Here is a 23,139-nt window from a genome sequence, read left to right as displayed (position 1 = left end):
AAACTATGCTCTATGGGAACATGAATCATGGATATCACAAGCAAAGCCCCTGAAAAGGAACATGTCACAAAGGTTTTGCCCAATGAATCTGTCATTCAGCAGCTGGTGAAATGTGAATGTTGGCTTCATGCACACTCAATCATGTATGCAGGAACACAACTTCACAAATTTAACATTCTGAGAAAATAATGCTGGTCCTCACTATGATAATTTAGAATGCTAGTAGATAGTCTTCATGCATGTTTCTCATCCTCTGAGAGAGGAACTTGTGTTGCCCCCCCCCCCCCCCCCTCCTACACTTGACACTGATTCATCTTCCTTGGCAGCAGTTTCTTTTCTCTTAAAGCAGTAATTCTTCACTTTTTTAGTAGCCAAGCAAAAAAAGTACTATTTCTTTAATGTGATAACTATAGGAGCAAAGCATATGTGACACTAAAACAGTTGTTTAAGTTGCATGGCATGTTCAAATTGGCACTAAATACAGGCTTCCATCTGCATGCAAATGGAAGCTTCTTCAGGAGTGTGGCAAAAGCAGAAAGTTAAACTCCTTTCCTGATCGCTCTTGCGGTTTACATTTAAGTTGGTCTATAGTTTGAGTATCTCCTTCTTCCTTTCCCAGACTATTATGCAGAATCATGGTAAATCATCTTCTCTACAGCCTCTTCTACCAAGGGTTCCATCTACACTGCCCATTTAATGCAATTCTAGGTTCAAACTGTGGTGGCCAGACAACAAACACTGGTGGTTCTCAGCTTTTGGGTCCCCAGGTGTTTTGGCTTCCAGAAATTCCAGCCAGTTTACCAGATGTTATGATTTCTGGGAGTTGAAGGCCAAAACATCTGGGGACCCACAGGCTGAGAACCATTGATCTACACAGAGAAACTACTTTCTTCAATACCTGTTTGAAACTGCATTAAATGGTCACTGTAGGTGGACTATAGGCCAACTGTTCTAAACATTGACAAAATAAGCTTCTTTTCTGTTTCAGAAATCCAAATACTTAGAGATGTATCATCATACTATGAGCAAACAGTGGTTCTCAACCTGGGGTCCCCAGATGTTTTTGGCCTACAATTCCCAGAAAGCCCAGTCAGTTAACCAGCTGTTTGGATTTCTGGAAGTTGAAGGCCAAAAACATCTGGAGACCCCAGGTTGAGAACCACTGAGCTAAGACCTTAGACTAAAAAAGATTTGCATAGAAGAAGCAATGGAAGTTAGGGCTATATGTTGTTGTCATATGTCTCAAAGGGACATAAGTCTCATAATTCTACTGCTCATAAAAATGATATCACTTGAGCTAATAACTTCAAACTTATGATTCATAATCTACTTGAAGAGAGTTGTAGTCATGCCAGATTTTAAACTAATCCAACAAGCATTGTCACAACTATAGTAAGTTTCACTTGTCCCAAAAACTGAAAATTATCCTTCTTATTCATGTTTTGTTTGCAGAAATGTCATGTGTTTCTATCTCCCCCGCCCCCCCCCCCCCCCCACCTCCAAAAAAGCCCAATGATATGCTTTTCATTCAGACGTATTTAGGAAAGCAATATTTTATTGTCTTCATATTGTTTTGACCAGCAGTTCAAAGTTATTAACATTCTTCCATCTACAGCAATGTTGTTCCCCCTTCCCTCAAAATGCAGCAATCAAGGGACATTCCGACTACCAGTTTTAGATGAGAATAAAGGCTATCTCATATTGGCCTAAGTTTCAAAAAGCAAGGAAATTTGAGAGTAAAATTGAAGCCTTTATGAACATTGCCCTGTGTTCAGGAACAATGTTGTGCAATGTTTTTGAGTGTGTATGTGTCACCCGCTCTCCCCGGATTTGAACTGCTGACCAACAACAGCAATGTTGTGCACCCAGCTTTATTCATGTTCTTTCAGGCCCAAATCCGAAGAGAGAGGACAGATTACTTGGGTTTAGCAAAGATGTCACAGCTTTTCTTGTCCCATATCACCTTATAAAAAAGCATGGCTTAACAGTATTACTAGAAGGTGCTCCAGTGAGTTGAACCAAGTCTGCTTGTTGTAGAAATTATTAAGATGAATTAAACAATGGAAGAAGGAACAAGGAAATGTGGAGGTACAGATAGGGCAAATTCTACCGTTTGTGGTATTGTCATAATATCATCCTCAGTCTATAGAAACTGCAGTGGCGCAATGGGTTAAACCCTTGTGCCAGCTGGACTGCTGACCTGAAGGTTGGGGGCTTGAATCTGGGGAGAGCGGATGACCTCCCGTCTGTCACCTCCAGCTCCTCATAAGGGGACATGAGAGAAGCCTCAGGATGGTAAAATATCCTGGGTTAAACGTTTGTGCCAGCTGAACTGCTGACCTGAAGGATGCCTGTTCGAATCTGCAAGATTGAGTTCCCGTCTGTGAACTCTAACTTACAGGGACATGAGAGAAGCCTCCCAGCAGGATGGTAACACATCCGAGTGTCCCCTGGGCAATGTCTCTGTAGACGGCCAATTCTCTCACTCCAGAAGCAACTGGCCTCCAGTTGTTTCTGACATGATAAAAAAAAACTCAGTTTATGAAGGCACCCTTTTAGCTTCCTATTTTCTGATATTATGTGCTTGAGCCATGAGAAGATGCTATCCTCTTTCTAAACTGACAAGGATGCTTTCAAACCACTAAATTATTTAAAATGTCAAACAAAAATTGCATCATTAACTGAATTTTTCAACAGAGCGTGATAGCTTTCCTTTAAGTCAGAATACATATTTTAATTAATGCTGTATTTTCACACAATAAGAAGACAGTGTTCCTAACACAGAAATTTTGAAAATATGTCAGATGTCTCATGTTGTGAGCACACTTACTTGAACTCAGTTTTAATTGGATGGGTGTAAGTTACATGTTTGTGTGGAAATCTCCCACATTCCTTAGATTTCGTAACTGCTTTAATGATATTATAAATACTGTACTAATTAAAAATATATTCCAAGTAACTTCCTCCACTTCCTCTCTCATCTGCACCTAAAACTGCTCTGAAGACTTAGGAATATTTGTTCTGAGCTCTGCCCTTCAAACTAACACTGACACATGTATTTATTATACCTGCCAGACCAGGATTTAACTTATCTCATGTGAAAATCCATAATGATAAAAGAGGGATTAAGTCATCAACGGTAAATACATCCAACCTCTGTAGAAATGACAGGACAGAGATAATGTTGTAGAAAGAATTTCCTAGTGTGTTATAAATTTAGCCAAAAGTATTTTTTTAAACAAAAAAATGTTGCCCCTCCCAAACCATACCTCCAGCGGGATCCTGGATTTCCATATGAACCACATTAGGGTCTCCATCAACTCCATCAATAGCCCTGGTAAGAATAAAAGCAAAGGTTCTCATGGGACAGTTGTAATCATTGAGCAGGTCAGGAGTTTCATTTATCTTCTCCCCCCACCATTTCCCTTTGTAGAACCTAGACATTATGTTTGTTTCATTATTTTTAACTGGAATATCTCAAATACACAAACAAACAAATAGTAACAAAACAGAGTGTGGTGGGAGGGGATGAAATGAGGTCATGTTTTAAGCATTGTATTCCTTGGTATTTATCTTTGGTTTTATCTTCCTTGCATTGTAGTTTTTCTCAAAGAGCCTTTGGCACTGCACATAAGGTTGCTCTCCATTAATCTTGGAATAATCTTGTGAGTTAAATGAATCCATAAAATGTTAATGCAATACAAAATAATTTTTAACACAAACTAAAGGTAAGAAATATTGAGTTACATCTGAGGTGCTGATTTCCTCTATGGCTGACTTTACACTACCCTATATCCCAGGATCTGATCTCCCGGAGCCCCCTTGTGCCGGCAGGACTGATGACTTGAAGGTTGGGTTGCTGACCTTAAGGTTTCCGGTTTGAATCCAACCCGGGGAAAGAACAGATGGGCTCCATCTATCAGCTCCAAGTGGGGACATGAGAGAAGCCTCCCACAAGGATGGTAAAAACATCAAAGCATCGGGCGCCCCCTGGGCAACGTCCTTGCAGACAACCAATTCTCTTACACCAGAAGCGACTTGCAGTTTCTCAAGTCACTCCTGACAAACACACACACACAAAATCCCAGATTATTTGTTTTGAACTGGATTATATGAGTCAATATTATTCAGCTGAATTCCTGGTGAATATATGCCAACTTCCTCCAGCATCCACAAACAGCTTGAGCCCACATTGCTGAAGAGCCATCACACCCCTCCTTCCACTGACATTTCAGGTTACAGCGAGCACCACATCCCAAGATTCCTTTCTCTCTCCATTGGTGTGGAATTTGCATGACCCCGCCCACTGCCTCTCCCTTAACCTTTTTCTATTCTTTTCTATGGAACACAGCAACTGAACATGCTAGAGTCCAAGATGGATCTGGACCAAACTACAGACCCAACACAGCCAACTGTGAATGCTGGTAGGGTTTGGGGGTGATTGCCCTGGGAATCTGGGAGTTGTAGTTCACCCTTATCCAGAGAACACTGAACCCAGCCGACAACGTATCTGGACCAAACATGGCACACAGACCCAAAATGGCCAACTACGAATACTGTCAGGGTTTGGTGGTGATTGTCTTTCACATATGGGAGTTGTAGTTCGACCACATCAAGAGAACTCTGAACCCAGCAGATGATGGATCAGGACCAAATTTGGCATATAGACCCAAGATGGCCAACTGTGTTACTGGCAGAGTTTGGGGAGGATTGACCCAAGATATTTGGGAATTCCAATTCACCCACATCCTTATGCATTTTCTAATGAGAGCATTCATACAAAACAACAGGAAAGAATTAGTTTTTTTCTAAGAAATAGTGTAACATATGGCCAAACTGATATTATCTAACATCCAAAAGCAAATAATACTCTTTTCAAATAACCTGGGCATCAATGGGTACCAAAGCTAGTTTATAAATAAAGAAAAGTAATATTATTTTACACCTCTTCCAAGAAATAGCTGCAGTCTTGAGAAAAGGGAGGTACTAAATTTGCAACTCTAATACGTACATTCAGAACACATTCAGATCTGTCAAAATAAATTTTACAATATTATTTTGTCATGTCATGCCTGGATCCCAGTAATGGCAGGTTCTGCTAGTACGGTAAATTGATACACCTCCAAAACTGACCTTGAGCAGAGGACTGGGGCTGAACCATATTCAAAATAGTTCTGAGTGGTCTTAGTAGTATTTATGTTTCCTCCAGACAACATCTGATTCCTAACTTCAAAAAATCAGCTCTTACAAATTCATTTTATACAAGTGAGACAGGTCTCAAGTTACTATCCAAATTAAATCTGTTGTTTCTGTCATTGATCCTTTCTAATTGGGCCCCCCAAGACATTCACTTTCATGTCTCTGATCAAGAGCGATTTCAGAAATCCCATCCTCAAAACACCAACGCAAGGCGTTCACCAACATCACAGGAAGCCCTAGAGAATTTTTTTCCCATTTGTCTACTTGCACCACAGCTCTGCTAAAGTTAAACTTACCCAAGCACATTAATGGAGTCAAGATCTGCAATTCACAGTGCTGGTTTATGAAACAACCACTGTTTAATCATTCAGTCAAAACAGCATTATTCATAACTACAATGAAACGAGTAGCTCAAAATGTTGTTGCTACATTCTGTTTCTATTGGGGATTTTTTTAAAGTGTACCAAACAAACAGTCTGCTCTAATTAGCATGAAAGGCTAATGTCTTTTGGCACTCTTGAGTTACTTGGAAAGACAGAAAATAACTTGATCTTCACAACAGAGTATGTTTTATTTATGTTTTCCCTCCACCAAATAGACTTGCTTATGATATTTCTGTCCACTCCTTCATAGTTCAACTTGTTACTGTCCTCTGTTCTTTCTCCTATCCAAGTTTCCTTAATGGACACACTATTTCAATCCTGAAAAAACATTTGTTGTTTCAATAACACAACATTTAAAAACTAAACGATCAAGTCAACAACAAGAATCTACATTAACAGATTTTGGAGCCACGAGATGATCTCGAAATGAAGCAAAGAATGCTTAATCCTGCTCGCTGTTCACTGAGTGAGTTTCCCCATTTCAGTCAATAGAGGGTTTAGATCATAGAATCATAGAGTTGGAAGAGACCTCATGGGCCATCCATTCCAACCCCCTGCCAAGAGCAGGAAATCACGTTCAAAGCACCCCCAACAGATGGCCATCCAGCCTTTGCTTAAAAGCCTCCAAAGAAGGAGCCTCCACCACTGTCCAGGGGAGAGAGTTCCACTGCCGAACAGCTCTCACAGTGAGGAAGTTCTTCCTGATGTTCAGGTGGAATCTCTTTTCTTGTAGTCTGAAGCCATTGTTCCGCATCCTAGTCTGCAGAGCAACAGAAAACAAGCTTGCTCCCTCCTCCCTATGACTTCCCGTCACATATTTGTACATGGCTATCATGTCTCCTCTCAGACTTCCCTTCTGCAAGCTAAACATGCCCAGCTCTTTAAGCCGTTCCTAATAGAGCTTGTTTTCCAGACCCTTGATCATTTTAGTTGCCCTCCTCTGGACACATTCCAGCTTGTCATCATCTCCCTTCAACTGCGGTGCCCAGAATTCATAGAATCATGGAATAGTAGAGTTGGAAGAGACCTCATGGGCCATCCAGTCCAACCCCCTGCCAAGAAGCAGGAAATCGCATTCATAGCACCCCCGACAGATGGCCATCCAGCCTCTGTTTAAAAGCCTCCAAAGAAGGAGCCTCCACCACAGTCCGGGGAAGAGAGTTCCACTGCCGAACAGCCCTCACTGTGAGGAAGTTCTTCCTAATGTTCAGGTGGAATCTCTTTTCCTGTAGTTTGAAGCCATTGTTCCGTGTCCTAGTCTGCAGGGCAGCAGAAAACAAGCTTGCTCCCTCCTCCCTATGACTTCCCCTCACATATTTGTACATGGCTATCATGTCTCCTCTCAGCCTTCTCTTCTGCAGGCTAAACATGCCCAATTCTTTAAGCCTCTCCTCATAGGGCTTGTTCTCCAGACCTTTGATCATTTTAGTTGTCCTCTTCTGGACGCTTTCCAGCTTGTCAACATCTCCCTTCAACTGTGGTGCCCAAAATTGGACACAGGATTCCAGGTGTGGTCTGACCAAGGCAGAATAGAGGGGGAGCAGGACTTCTCTGGATCTAGATGCTATTCCCCTATTTATGCAGGCCAGAATCCCGTCGGCTTTCTTAGCAGCCGCATCACATTGCTGGTTCATGTTTAACTTGTTGTCCACAAGGACTCCAAGATCTTTTTCACATGTACTGCTGTCTAGCCAGGCATTCCCCATTCTGTATCTTTGCATTCCATTTTTTCTGCCGAAGTGAAGTATCTTGCATTTGTCCCCGTTGAACTTCTTTTTATTAGTTTCGGCCCATCTCTCTAGCCTGTTAAGATCGTTTTGAATTCTGCTCCTGTCTTCTGGAGTGTTAGCTTATCCTTCCCAGTTTGGTGTTGTCTGCAAACTTGATGATCGTGCCTTCTAACCTTTCATCTAATTCATTAATAAAGATGTTGAAAAGAACCGGGCCCAGGACGGAACCCTGCAGCACTCCACTTGTCATTTCTTTCCAACATGAAGACGACATATTGGTGAGCACCCTTTGGGTTCGTTTGCTTAGCCAACTACAGATCCACCTAACCGTAGTTTTATCTAGCCCACATTTTACTAGTTTGTTTGCCAGAAGGTCGTGGGGGACTTTGTCGAAGGCCTTACTGAAATCCAGGTACGCTACATCCACAGTGTTCCCTGTATCGACCCAGCTTGTAACTCTATCGAAAAAAAGAGATCAGATTAGTCTGGCATGACTTGTTTTTGGTAAATCCGTGTTGACTATTAGCAATGACCGCATTTGTTTCTAAGTATTTGAGGACCACTTCCTTAACGATCTTTTCCAGAATCTTGCCTGGTATCGATGTGAGGCTGACCGGACAGTAATTGTTTGGGTCGTTCTTTTTTCCCTTCTTGAAGATAGGGACCATATTCGCCCTCCTCCAATCTGCTGGGACTTCTCCCGTTCTCGCATTCTCCAAGATCCACAGCATTTTTGTTGCAGTAAACAGGACAGCTCTTGCAATTGTGTGAATTCTTCATCTACATCAAATATTAAGCAACCACGCACTCAGCACTAGGCTTGTGTATTTGGGTGAATTGCTATCCGTTTCTGCTTGCTGGATACCGGAAGCCCCCCTTATCCATTTTCCAGCACCTCCCAAAACGGGCACCCTACTGAATGGGCAATTTCATTCAGCATCCAAAAATTTGCTCTTTTTGGTCCATTGACAGCAATGAGGAACTTATGAGGCTCCCCTTTCCCTTGGGGGCCTTTCCTTTTTTTCCCTTCATGGGAGTCTGGGTGTCTGCAAAGGGGTTAAGAAAGCACTGTATCCAGCCCATTATTGGGGGGGGGGGGTGATTTCCCACAGGCTCCTCTTCCATATTCTTCATTAAGACCTGGATTTAAAAAGCTACTCTTAAGTTTGTGGATCTTTCCCCTTCTACTTGTAGAGGAGGAGACTGGGTTTACTGCTTCTTAAAGCTATTCTACTCTAGAGGAGAGGCAGGAGCGCACTTTCTTCTCTCCCAGCACCAGTAGCTTTCCAAGACATTTTAAGGAGGCCCAGGGAAGGAAGAGCAATGACCTGGAGCTCAGACAAGTTAACCTCCCTGGACTACCTTAAACATCCCCTCACTTGCCTGCACGGCTACAATCTCCTTTCTGCTTGGGGTTTTGCTTCCTTAAAGCTGTTTCTACTTTCTACTCTAGAGGAAGGTAGGCTTCTCTTTTTGTTTGCTAGGATTATTAATAATATTTTATAAGTATTTCCTGAAGGAGAGTAAGGGAAGGAGAAAAAGAAGCTAAAAGGGTGAAATCCCCTAAACATGCATGAGCACCCCACCCTCCATCCCTCAGGTCCCCAACTCTCAGTCAATCTCACTAAGTAAAAAGAATCAGGAAAATAAAGGAAAATCAAAAAGATTCAACTGTGATGCTGAATAGGGGAGGAGGAACAGAGATCAGCTCCTACTTGCTTTCATGTCAGGCAGGTTTTCGTACCAGGAGGGCCATTACGTTATAGGCTCCCGAAGTACCAAAGATACCAGAGGAAAGTAAATTTGTACACAACCCTACTCAGCACCCACTGTATACATTATTTGTCTCATGAACTGGTTGCAGTTTGTGTTATAAAGATTTCCATGACTGAGTATGGGCTCCAGTGAAAAGGTGAGAGGCAGCAAAAGGCCTTAGCCCAACTCAACAAGGCAACAGAGAAAAGACACTCAAAGCCCTAGGCTTTGCAGTGATAAGATGCCTGAAAATTTTTGGATTCAGTGACAAATAGGATTGCCAGATTGAAAACTAGAGAGAGTTCCTGATCCTTCAATAGGGAATGTGTAAAAGAGCAGGTGTTCCATGTCACACAACCAGGTAACAAGCAAGTTGGGAAATTCCTTCTTTTATACAACTTTTAAAGGGACAAGAGTCCTCTCCAGTTTTCAGTTTGGCAGCCCTGATCTTAAGAGAGAGTTTAAACTTTTAAACAGCATACATAATGAAAACATCCAAAACAGTCATTTAGATACTAGTGCCTTTTTATAGAATAAAAGAGGTTTAGACATTAGCACTCTACGCAATGATAGCCACTGGGTCATGGCAGAGTTTTAAAGCAGCAAAACAATATCACCTTAAAAGTACTTTTTTAAGCCAAGTCACACTGACACAGAGAGAATATGACCTGTTGGCAACCACAGTAGAGTCCATAGTAGGAAACCCTTTAGCAAAACAAATTGAACTCATGACCTAGTGTAAATTACCTAATAGGAAAAGACAGAATGAGAGCCAACCTGTCATTAAAACTAAATCAAATTAAAGAGGAAGCAAGCAGGATTGGCTTTTTATTAACACATCTCAATCTAGGAAAGTCTGTCTTTTAACATTTCTCGTCTGTTATAAAATTTGTGAAGGGCATAAGACCCTAAAGATATTTGTTATTTCTTATGGTGCACCTTCAAGTCTTTTCCAAGTTATGAAGACCTTATAATAGTTTTATCTTGGCAAAATTTGTTCAGAAGCATATCTGCCTTTGCCTTCCTCCGAGGCAGAAAGATTGTGCTGTGCCCAGGTTCATCTACTGGGTTTCCAACTTTGCATAACTGAGGGAATTCAAAGACTGGCTTCTGAAGTCATAATCCAACATTCAAACAACTACATCAAGCCAGCTTTCTACATTTGTGTTGTACAGCTGTGTGCATATGACAACTGTTTCAGAGAATCTTCAAAGTGATTAATACAAATTTTCCCGACCAATCCTGTCTTTCATGTATTTCTGGAGAGCAAAAGTAAGCCTCTTACCAAAAGATATGGTCTTTTGTGACATAATCCTGCAGGAGAGTCCATTGTACCCCCAAGTCAAGAGATGCAAAGAGCTTAAAATGAAGGAAAAAGAAATCACAATTAATACAGCTCTTATCTGACTCTCCTTTCACAATATATATTAAAAACAGGGACATGAGTATTTGATGCTGGAAGTAACTGAACAGAAAACTAACAGGAGAAATGGACCAAACCTGTTGCAATATCAGAAAAATGTGACTAAAAAGAAAATAGAAGTCAGGTACATCTAAACTGGAGGTAGGCAAAGTGAATCCATTCAGATATTTGTTGCCAACATTCTTCACCATTGGCTATGCTAATGTAATCCAAAAACATATGATGGAACGCCTTTTACTCACATATCTTTTAAATAATCATATTGTAATAGTTGATTCAACATGGACATTCCTCACTTGGTGAGATAACCTGTACATGTGAATGAACCATCATTGTTCTCATGTCAGCTTAACATCACCTTAAATAGAAATATTTTTGTATATAAAGATCTAAAGTAGTGGTTCTCAACCTGTGGTTCCCCAGATGTTTTGGCCTTCAACTCCCAGAAATCCTGACAGCTGGTAAACTGGCTGGGATTTCTGGGAGTCGTAGGTCAAAACACTTGGGGACCCATACATTGAGAACCACTGGTCTAAGGCAACCACACAAATTAAATCAAATGATTTCAAGAAATGGGTTATATTTTCCCATTGCTAATTAATGTCCCTAATGCTCAACACTATTCCTTTAGATGGCCCATAACACATTTCAGTGCAATAGTTCAGAACTATCAAAAGCAAAGCCTCTTTTAGGTTTGTTCTTTTTTACCTGTCCCTCCTTTGTATAGGCAAGCACTTTGTCTTCTCGCTTTGGGTGAAAAATCAATGTTTCCACAAAGAAACTAATGGGCTGCTTTTGAAAGGTAGCTCCTTCATCTGTGCTAATGAAAAGACTCTGGTCCAGGTCATTATGGGAAGAACTTACAAGAATGATCTGAAAAAGGGAAGAACAAGATATCGACTTAGAAATCTGTAGTATATTTGTAGACATTCTCTTTATCTCATTTAGAAAAAACAAAACAAAAAGAAGGCAGGAGCTGAAAAACACATTGTCCGATTGTACCAAACAACACATCAGTTCAATTTATTATAAACCATACATTTCTGCAAAGGGGAAGAGGGTAAAAAAGATTTTAAGACAACATTGCAATACAACCTTTATATAAGAGATGGGCAGTTTGGCAGACAATTTCTTCCCCAGGATCTCCACAGGCTTTTTGACTCCTAAAATTTTCCCCAAATGACACTTGTAGGGGAGAATGTAGTTTCAAAGAGCTGGGTATGGCTTGAACAGCTCAGGTTGTTTGGAAATGTACACTCATATCTATCAAATACAATGATCTAAAGCAGATTTTTCCAAACATTTCATGTTGGTGACACACTTTTCAGATATGCATACTTTTGCAACACAGTAATTCAGTTTTACTAGCAAACCAAAGGTTAAACCAAAACATAAATTGTAATAGATACATTGTATGTATTATGGGGACACAACGTATCTTATGAATACCTTTCATTTATATATTTAAATATATATAATTTGTAAGAAAATAACATACATTTCCAAGATTTTTGTCATTTCTTGTTACGTTTGTGTGACACACCAACATGTTGCGGCACACAGTTTGGAAAGCTCTGGTATAGAGAACTAGCCTTAATTACACACTGACAGGCTTAGAGTGTTATGATGGGAGAAGGGGAGAGTATTCAGCAGAATGATCAAGCCATTCCCTGGATCCTGGGGATTTAATCCTTCTTGGACTTCAGGACAACTGGAGTGATACTGGGTGAATCCATGTGGTGTGGGCATGTTGTGGGCTTAATTTTCTCAGCTCTGCCTTCCTTTTCCCAATTATTGGCATTATTCGACTTCTGGCAAGCAGAGAAGTACCCCAGCCACATTGCCATTCATTGCCCTTTTTGCTCTATTCAACTACATTTTAAAATAATAATAATTTAATTTAACTGCACAATTCACAGGGTTTTTTTTCCTGGCTGTATTCTGCTTCATTTTTTGTTGTATAGGGGCTGCAGCTAGCACAGCGGGTTAAACCGCTTGCTATTAAAAAAAATCTTCTGAGCGTAAAGTCGGCAGTTTGAGACACAAGTTGGGGTAAGCTCCTACCATCAGCCCTAGCTTCTGCTTACCTAGCAGTTTAAAAACAGCAATGTGAGTAGATAAATAGGTACCATTTTGGCAATGAGGTAAAAGGCGTCCCTGAAAAGCATGCCGGCAAATTCAACCAGAAAGGCGTCCATGGACAACAGCCTCCTCAGCGTGGAAAACGGAATAACAGCACCTCCCCATGGCCGAGTCGAGCACAGCCTCCAGATGCCAGAGATGAAAAAATGGGAAGCCTTACTTCTGTCTATGTACTGTCTGTCTTTGTTGTTAATTGTGTAACGGCATTGAATAGTTGCCATTTATGTATTCTGTAATCTGCTCTGAGTCCCCTTGGGGAAACAGAATGAAATATAAATAAAGTATGTTGTTGTTGTTGTTGTTGTTGTTGTTGTACCCATTCTCTTTATATGTGATATACTGCAGAAATACTTTTGGAAAAGTTGCTGCTACATATTCTCAGCTACAGTCACACATATACTAACAGTGCTGATTTGTTAACAAGGGTTGCCTTTTGAAAATGGTCACACATTTTTAATTACGATGTGGTGTGCTAGATTCAAATTGACCACCACAGCTATTGGAACCCTCAAAGTTCAAAGTTTGGACTCAAAGCAATTCACAATTCTAAAAGCTATACAGTTTAGAAGCCTACAAAATAAAATATTATAATACAAGGTGTTTCAAAAAGATGGAGCCAATTGGAAATCACTGTATGAACTGCCATGAACTGCTTATGAATGAAACTCTTGCCACTTAGAAGTGTAGGGCATAGAGATACAAATGATTCCCACTGGATGACTCTACCAGCACACAAACAGCCCTAGGTCTCTTGTCATTTGCAAGATGGCCATGTAAGCTACTGTGAAAATGTTGTTTATTAGTCTAACTCAAGGGTCCCCAAACTAAGGCCCGGGGGCTGGATGCGGCCCTCCAAGGTCATTTACCTGGCCCCCGCACTCATTTATAATATAATATTTTAATATCAGTTTTAATAATATAATATATTGTATATACATATGATATTGATAATAATATTATCATTTTATACAATATAATACTAATAATAATACCATATCATAATATTAATTATATGTTATATATTACATATAATATTACAGTATACTGGTATAGTTTAATATAGTAATATATAATGCTAATATTGTGCTATGCTAATAATATAATATATTGTATGTACATACAGCTGCTCTGAGTTCCCTTCGGGGTGAGAAGGGTGGGATATAAATATAGTAAATAAATGTAGTAAATGAATAAATAAATAATTTTGGACTTAGGCTTGCCCAAAGTCTGAAATGACTTGAAGACACACAACAACAACAATCCTAATTAACTTGACTATCTCATTGGCCAGAAGCAGGCCCACAATTCCCATTGAAATCCTGATAGGTTTGTGTTGGTTAAAATTATTTTCATTTTTAAATACTGTATTGGTCTTTCATTGTTATTATTGTTGTTTTGCGCTACAAATAAGATATGTGCAGTGTGCATAGGAATTTGTTCGGGTTTTTTTTTCAAATGATAATTCGGCCCCTCAACAGTCTGAAGGATTGTGGACTGGCCCTCTGCTTTAAAAGTTTGAGAACCCCTGGTCTAACTAAATGATACCATATAGCAGAATCTTTTCTAACAATACCAGCAAAGTAGTGAATAAAACTTGAGAACACATTAAACTGATTGTAACTTTTTGTGTAACTATGACATGTTGTTATCATGAAATATACTGCTTTGAAATTGGGTCCATCATTTTGAAACACTCTGCAGAATTAAATATTACAATTATTTTTTAAAAAATCCCATACACCATACACCACACCCTGGTTCATTCTTTAAAACATTGTCATCCACTGGAGTCAACAATGCATCCATATGTATTATGATAAAAGATTTTATTTATTTATTTTGTGTCAAAAGCATTGCATAATAAATAAATTTAAAAGTGATGAAATAAAGGAAATCACAAGCAGCTAAATAGTTTTAGACAAAAAGTGGGCAACAGCAACTGCATTGTCCATAGCTTTAAACAACTCCTCCTTGGTACATGAGGCAGGACATTGTGGGCAAGCATACATATGCGGAGTTGTTTGTTCTGCTCCACAGTCACACAAGGTGGAGGATTCCTCCAGGTAGTGCCACCTTGCCAAGTTGTCTTTTGATCTGCCCACTCCACTTCTGAGTCTGTTCAGGGACTTCCAAGTTGCCCATTCATGGTTAGCCCCTGGAAGAAAACCCTCATGGGGGGACATCCAGTTGGGCTTGCCTGGTTTAGCTGCCCAGAAGGACATTCTTGCTGTTGCTGGAGGAACATTAAGCGGAGTGGTGGTCCTCGTGAAGCTTTTCCTTGATTTGAGTCTAGTGGGAGGAGGCTGATAGTCATGCAGTGGATGGCTTTCGCAATGTTCGACCTCATTTCTCTCACAGTTAGCAGCAACTTCCTGTCGCACACCAGGGGGACACAGAAAGAGCTTCCTCGAAGACTGAGTAAATCCAGTCAGGCATCCTCTGGGCAACATTTCTTGGAAACGGCTAATCTTTCCAACTCAAAAGCACTGCTTTAAAAAAAAATTATGATGAGAGGTACCAAGACATGAACACATGCATGGGAAACCAAAAAATTGGTACTGCACAACCACAAATTGGAATATGAACTGAAACATGAAATGGCAAATTGTCATAATAATGAGCATTATGCCATTATTATGGTTAAAAATCTGCATGTACTTAGAAAGGGCAAAGCATGGATTGCGAGGAATGGTCAATGAGCTGACATGGTAAATAAGACAATCACAATAGATGCTATTATGGTGATAATTCAAAAGGAAGGACAATGCCAGTTTGTCCCTGTTTTCACAGAGAACGGGATTATGGTGCTAACAGATGCTAATAGACCATAGTGCAATAATTCTCCTGGGGCTAGGAAAATATAGGACCTCAGGATCAGCTAAAGTCATAAGTTATTCCAATGCACTTTGGATACCTATAATGGAGGTCTCCCAAGTGCCTGGTGCTCATTTTCTGCCTTTATGTTGAACCTGAGTTACAGTTTCAATCCATGATAGAAAGGCTTTTAAGAGACTCTAACATTGAACTAATTCTCCAGGATGAGATTAACAGCCACTTGGGAGAAGAAATTTTAAGTGAAAAATGAATTAAGTGGGTCACCATTTCTTAGACTCCATTCCACATTTGTAAAATTAAAAGGCGAAGTTCTCTCAAATTAATGTTGCAAAATTAGTATATTTCAATTTGTAAATTATTATGCCTGTTAATCATAATCTAATGTAATACGTAACACCACAACTGTGATGTTATGTACCACTTCATCCATGCACCACTGTGGATTTCTCGGCTTTAAACACTTCCATCAGTCTAAAATTGCACCAAGGGAGGGCACATCCCTACAAGCAGCAAAGGGCAGAGTAAGAGGGGTCCATTATGGGTGTGTATTTATCCACATTAATTTTCTATCTCATTCATCTCCCAAGGATTGCAACCTAGCAACAACAGTTTAAGGAGAAAGCATAATCAAAGCCGAGCACCCAATTAAAATGCAACCTTAATCAAAATTAAAATGCAAATCATACAGAGATTAAATTAGACCCCATGTTTACTCAGCACTGTTTCCTGAACATGAGTTCCAATAGGAAATAGTTCAGTGCTCCCTGGAGATATTCAAATTGAAGGTGCTTCAGTGCTCTCTTCTAAGTAGTGGGAGAAAGCTCAATGTTTCAACCTGAATGTCATTTAGAAGGGAAACTGGCATACAAGTAGCTCTTAACGGTTCTGATAAAAAAAGTACAGGTAAGCATTTCCAAGAGTCACAGTTAAATTTTTAAGGGCAAGAAAAACCCACTGTTACTCTGCAACCTGGAGGCAAAGGTAAAATATATTAATGTTCTACAGCTCTGATGAAATGCCAATGTAAAACCAAAAGATGTGTATATAAAGTATATAGAATATTCAGACAAAGTGCATAAAGTTCAGTGATTCAACCTTTCCACATCTGATCAGTATATTGCAATCCACCAGATGCACAAGCCAAAGGCAATCAAAGAAATGGTATGCTAATTAATTTCTAAATACAAAACAAATGGCAAACTATTGCTACTTTTATGGAATACTGTATTTCTTCGATTCTATGATGCCATTGATTAATAGGGATTCAGCCCACAATGGATGGAGTAATATTCCTCTCAGATTTGTAGACTGGATGTTCTTCCTGAACCCATCTTTCTAGCCTGGAGGTCTAGATCTCCATAGTAGCCAGGAGCACAGATGCACAGTTAATATTGGTGTTTCAGCTGTGCCAATTCCTAGAGATGCACACTCTTTGATTGCATTTTACTTTGGGCCCTTCCACACAGCCCTATACCCCAGAATATCAAGGCAGAAAATCCCACAATATCTGCTTTGAACTGGATTATCTGAGTCGGCACTGCCATATATTTTAGTTCAAAGCAGAAAATGTGGGATTTTATTCAGCTGTGTGGAAGGGGCCTAAGATTACTGTAACACACTTAAGATGGGGTTGCCTTTGGAAAGGATTCAGACACTTCATTGAGCTGTGGCCAAGTTCCCCACTAGGGCTGATTATAGGGAACAGCAAATTCCTCTACTTTCGCCAGCAAAAATGGCGAAGCAAGCATGGTGACTCCATTGCTCCATACGCCACCCCTTTGCAGTGATGCTTCCCCCTTCAAACAGGGAAAGCGTTGCTCAACTGGGGCAAAAGTATGCTGGCTCCATTGGAACCAGCACAATATGGGAGCCTGCCTGTGTTGAGGAGGAAGCATCCCAGGACGCTTGCATACCAGTTGGGAGCACGGCTTCTGCCAGAAGTTGAGGGATGTCATGTCATGGTCTGCATACTGATCCATCCCTCAAATGGCTGGCAAACATCCTAGGACACTTAAATTGGTAAGTGTATTGAGGTCCATAGTTTGATTCCAGACAATCTGAAAGAGCCAATTTCCATGAACAAGACTTCCCAAATGTTAAGATTTTTGAGGAAGGGCTTTTTCTTGGTTCAGCCACAATTGGAGGCAAGTTTGATGAGGTCAGAGAAAGCCTTTCCAAAGGAGGCCCAGTTGGTCCCCTCTCCATTCTTTTTTTGCTAAGAGGAAAAGACTTATATTTAGGTAGATCATTGCCTCTTTTGTGGCAGAGGGTCATTTAATATGCTTTTTATGCTTTAAATGTGTATTAGGCAGTCATAACTTTTTCCTCTTAATAAAATTGGTTTTCTAAAATAAGATTTTAGTGGAACTTCATTTAAATCCATTGTTAGCTACCTTGAGTCCCATGTCAGAATAAAGATAGGATACACACACACACACCAAGGTTATATTAAATTTTCTTTGCATATGCACAATTGCACGGGAGAAACTATGCATTCAAAGTGTTCATGAGATAATTCTACTTGAAATTTTATTGTAATATATCAATATGTCAATTCAGGCTAATGTAAAACATGCTGTTCTAGGAATTACCTAAAGATGGCAGCATTAAATTTGTCTTTGCATATTTTCAGCCTTTACCCCGTGCTATTTTTATGTTAATTTGACATTCCTAATGTGCTTCGGTGTAATTTTCAATTATTACATGACAGAAATATTTTGCAACTTCAGCTATTTTAGGAAATGTCTGAATGTTCCTAGCAGAATGTGTTGAATAATTTTGCAAAAACATGATGTAACTCAATTAGGATATTAGAAATTTCCAGTGGTGTGAACAGTTTCAGAAATGTAGTTGCGGAAGCAGAACACTTGGGCCATTGCTACACTGCCATATAAAATCCAGATTATCATCTTTGAACTGGATTATATGGCAATGTAGACGTATATAATCCAGTTCAAAGCAGATAATGTTGATTATCTGCGTTGGTAATTTGGATTATATGGTTGTAGAAGGGGCCCAAAATGCACTGCCTCATCCAAATGAGAATTCTCCTCCTCAAATGGATTTTTTTTACTTCAGTTCTCTAGCACTGCAGAGAATGAGACATTAATCCCACCTAGAACTCTTACTTCCTGTTTTTATGTTCACCTTGATAACTTTGCCTGCCCTTTTTCTTTGGATTCCTAAATGTCCAGCCAAACTTTCAAGTCCTTCAGTGTTAGAAATTTGGGGGTTAAGAAAAAATTATTAAGAGGCCAGGATTCTTATTTGGAAGGCAATCATCCTAGCCACACTCCTGTTTTGTATTGTCTGCTCAGATAACATTCTGCAGATATGGACCTAAATCCAACACTTCACTAGGAAATGTCCCTTCCATTTTCTTCTCCTGCCCTCTGTAACCCACTGTGGCACCCTAAACCTGTTCCAAATGATTTCCCAGCCCTCCAAAACAGGTTCTGATGGTGGACATGGAAGCTGCAGGTGAAAGAGGCTATTGGCCTACGGGCTGAATCCGACCCTCCATATCACTTTATGTGGCCCTCCAGATGATGGACTACAACTCCTGTGTTCCTCGTCATTAGCTATCATTGACTAGAGTTGATGAGAGTTATGATACAGTGACATCTGGGGGGGCTGCAGTTTGTTTTGGGTAGTCAGGATAGTGGGGCTTATGGATAGGATGTCTAACTTTAAATGTCTTTTAAATTTTCCCCAACCTCAGAGCCATATGTGCTGTTGGGCTGCACTTCCCATTATCCCCAATGTGCATGGCTGATAATAATGAAAGTGATGGGAGGTGTTGTTCAATAACATTTTGGGACCCAAACTGGGTAAAAACTAAAGAGTATTGACCATGATGTAAAAAATATTTGACACCTTGTTTCATGGATTCAATAGCCCTTGGAAGGCAGTCATGAAGCTGGGTTGTTATGCATTTTCTGGGCTGTATGGTCATGTTCCAGAAGCATTCTCTCCTGATGTTTCACCCACATCTATGGCAGGCATCCTCAGAGGTTGTGAGGTATATCCTTGGAGGTTGTAAGGTATACCATGAAGCTGTGGCTCTCAATGAAAATGAACTTGACACCCCTGTACTAATGGAATAACTCCTATCGACAGAACATCTCCATTAGACCTTGTCCATTACCCCATGTAAACAATATGCCTATATATCAAACAAATGGAACATTTCGCCTATTTCTAGGTCATTAGCGGGATTTGGCAAGTGTATGAAAATCCACTTTCCTATGGTCAGGAAAAAAACAGAAGTGAGCAAAAGAATCTGTCTCGGCACCACGTCCACCTACTGTTCCTTCACTAGCCAGGACTAGATCCTTCTTCCTCCTCCAATTGGCATCTCAAATCTATGGTTGCATGAACAAGAAACAAAGGCAATCCACCAAGCTACTGCCATCTCTACCATCAAGTGGGCCCTCTTCACACCTGACTTTATGCTTTCTTAAAACTATGACCAGAGAGCCAGCATGATGTAGTGGTTAAGTGTTGGACTACACAAGGGTTCAAATACGGTAGCCTTAGGCATGTCACACTCCATCCTGAGAGGAAGATGGCAAACCCTCTCTGAACAAATCTTGCCAAGGAAACCCTGTGACTGCTTCACCTTAGATCCATTGTAAGTTGGAAACAATTTGAAGAATCACACAAAAACAATAGAACTGTGGGCATAGAAGACATCCGGGAGAAGGAGTTGTTTGTCTTCCTTTCAGCGATGTCTCTTGATGGTGTATGAATGATGTGCTTGTATGACTGGAACTAGGACAAAGATTCCATTATGATAGAGTTGTTTTTTTTTTTTAAGAATGGGAAAACAAAAGTGGAAAAGAATTATTAGTTTGAATCTCCGTCCCCATTTCTTTCTGTGTAAACCATCGTACCAATTATGAATTATGCAACAAAACAATTAAGTACTGTCACTTTCCAAGGATTCCTTATACTTGATCCATAATAATGCACACATAGACAGTACATTCATACTGCATCTTCAGCCTCAGAGCAGGAAGTGCTCTGCTCAAGTAGCCACCCATTTCTCATTGAAATCAGTGTAACTTGAAAGTGTTTAGCCTTGGCTGTATCATGCCCTAACCAATTTTAGACAAGAGTGGTGCATCAACATTGTAGAATTGATGCAGCTTGACACCATTTTGATGGCCCAATGTTTTGGAAGTATGGGGGTTAAAGGTTTACAAGGTCTTTAGCATTTTCTGGCAAAGTGTGCTAATGCTTCACCAAACTACAGATTCCAGGATTCCATAGCATTGAGCCATAGCAATTAAAGTGGTGTCAATGATAATTTCATTGTAAAGATCTGTCAGATTATGATCATGGAGAAGCAATTTATTCAGATAATCTCTGGCACCAAACCAGCTAAAAGACCACTGCCCTGAATCTTATTAGCAAACTCAGCTAGAGTAGTCCCACTGAACTTTTGTGTGTGTCAGGAGTGATTTGAGAAACTGCAAGTCGCTTCTGGTGTGAGAGAATTGGCTGTCTGCAAAGACATTGCCCAGGGGACACCCAGATGTTTGATGTTTTACCATCCTGTGGGAGGTTTCTCTCATGTCCCCGCATAAGGAGCTGGATCTGACAGATGGGAGCTCACCCGCTCTCCCCGGATTTGAACCCCAACCTGTCAATCAGAAGTCCTGCTGGCACAAGGGTTTAACCCACTATGCCACAGGGGCTCTAGTCCCACTGAACTAATTAATAAACAGTGAATCAACATATAGTATATGGAAATCCCATTGATTTAATGGATGCAAACTAGCTGGGATTATTAATAAAATTGAGATTAGTCTTTTCTCCCCAAATAAAATCCTACAAAATTCTAATCATGAGCTACCAAAGTATCCCAACAATTTCCATTCCACTAGATCAGGGGTCCCCAAACTAAGGCCCGGGGGCCGGATGCGGCCCTCCAAGGTCATTTACCTGGCCCCTGCCCTCAGTTTTATAATATAATATTTTTATATCAGTTTTAATAATATAATATATTGTATATACATATAATATTGATAATAATCTTATGTTATACAATATAATACTAACAGTAATACCATATAATAATATAAATTGTATGTTATATATTACATATTATATAATAGTATAGTGGTATAGTTCAATACAGTAATATATAATGCTAATATTGTGTTATGCTAATAATATAATATATTGTATGTACATACAGCTGCTCTGAGTCCCCTTCGGGGTGAGAAGGGTGGAATATAAATGTAGTAAATAAATGCAGTAAATAAATAATTAATTTTAGACTTAGGCTCGGCCAAAGTCTGACATGACTTGAAGGCACACAACAACAACAACAACAACAATCCTAATTAACTTGACTATCTCATTGGCCAGTAGCAGGCCCACACTTTCCATTGAAATCCTAATAGGTTTATGTTGGTTAAAATTGTTTTCATTTTTAAATATTGTATTGTTCTTTCATTGTTGTTGTTGTTGCACTACAAATAAGACATGTGCAGTATGCATAGGAATTTGTTTGTATTTTTTTTCAAATGATAATTCGGCCCCTCAACAGTCTGAAGGATTGTGCTTAAAAAGTTTGGGGACCCCTGCACTAGATAATGATTAATTACACTTAAAGGGCAAAGATGCATCTTTCTCAGTTAAAAGATATTAAATGTTTTATTCTTCCATCACAAGATGGTAGAAAACCACACCTCCACCTCCACACACACACACACACACACATACATACACACACAGAGAGAGACACACATTGACAATGCAATGTGTGTATAAAAACAGCTCAGGCATCTTAACTACAAGCAACACATCATGCCAAACCTAAACATTAATTCTGATGGTTCTGTGCATTTTCCTTTCTATTGCAGCCACAGATCGGTTTGAATCAAAGGGCCATCTCTCATGACAGCTTGAATCTTTGGCAGCCATGACTCTCAATTGGCCTATTACTGGCTTTTTCTTCCATTGTCACAGACTCAGCAGGCCATGTGTACACAACCAGCAGACAAAGAACTCGGCACAAATGGGGTTTATTCTAGGATGATATTAAGCATTTACTGCTACTTTCGTACAGCAAATTTAGAGATGTCAGAAATTAAGTGAGAAATCAGTGTTTCGGTAGGACAACCCAAAAGTTTCTTTTAAAATTATTTATTTTGCTAACATTATATTAACCATGGCTACATTTTGTAAAAATTGCACATTCTCTATGTTGAGACACAAATCCTACCATCACATTTGCAGGCTGTGATTTGGAAGAAGCACAACAAACTCGATGTATAGCTCCCTTGCTGATTATTACATTATAAATGCCTCTTACAAAACAGCCAAAGAATTTGATCTTTCCATATAGCAGCATGTTGTTGCATAGAAGAAAACTACTCAGATAAATCCCAGCAAATAGTCCTGCTGAAGCTAAATGTTTGGGTTTGTGCCTGAATAGTTTCATAGTTAGCTAAGGCAAAATTCACATCTGTTACCTCAGTAGTTTTTATTTGATTTTATAAAAATGATATGCATGCTGGATAGTCTTCAGGCATGGGAATTTAGTTAACTTTGTGTGTATGTGTTAAATAAATTGTTTGGCTTTAACTTACCAAGTTTATCAGTTAGCAAAATGTAAGCTTAGTGACTTTAAAAAATCAACTGTTTACAAATATAAATT

General features: G+C 39.7%; 1 protein-coding gene across 6 annotated transcripts in view; it reads right to left on the bottom strand.

Moving 5' to 3' along the window:
• sorcs2 (sortilin related VPS10 domain containing receptor 2) overlaps nt 1-23,139 on the bottom strand; it is a 235,375-nt gene that overhangs the window by 76,145 nt on the left and 136,091 nt on the right. For all 6 annotated transcript variants that reach the window (XR_010005741.1, XM_062979510.1, XM_016993086.2 and 3 more), the window contains exons 4-6: nt 11,199-11,363; nt 10,353-10,426; nt 3,270-3,334 (exon numbers count right to left, since the gene is read on the bottom strand). Coding sequence is in view for 5 of the 6 variants with exons in the window: in XM_062979510.1 (XP_062835580.1) it covers nt 3,270-3,334; nt 10,353-10,426; nt 11,199-11,363 (304 nt within the window). In the remaining variant the exon portion in view is untranslated. The remainder of the gene's footprint in view (nt 1-3,269; nt 3,335-10,352; nt 10,427-11,198; nt 11,364-23,139) is intronic.

Source organism: Anolis carolinensis, chromosome 4, assembly GCF_035594765.1.
Source record: "Anolis carolinensis isolate JA03-04 chromosome 4, rAnoCar3.1.pri, whole genome shotgun sequence".
Classification (NCBI taxonomy): Eukaryota; Metazoa; Chordata; class Lepidosauria; order Squamata; family Dactyloidae; genus Anolis; species Anolis carolinensis.
Note: the sequence above shows the minus strand (reverse complement) of the source record. Positions and strands in the feature narration are given on the sequence as shown.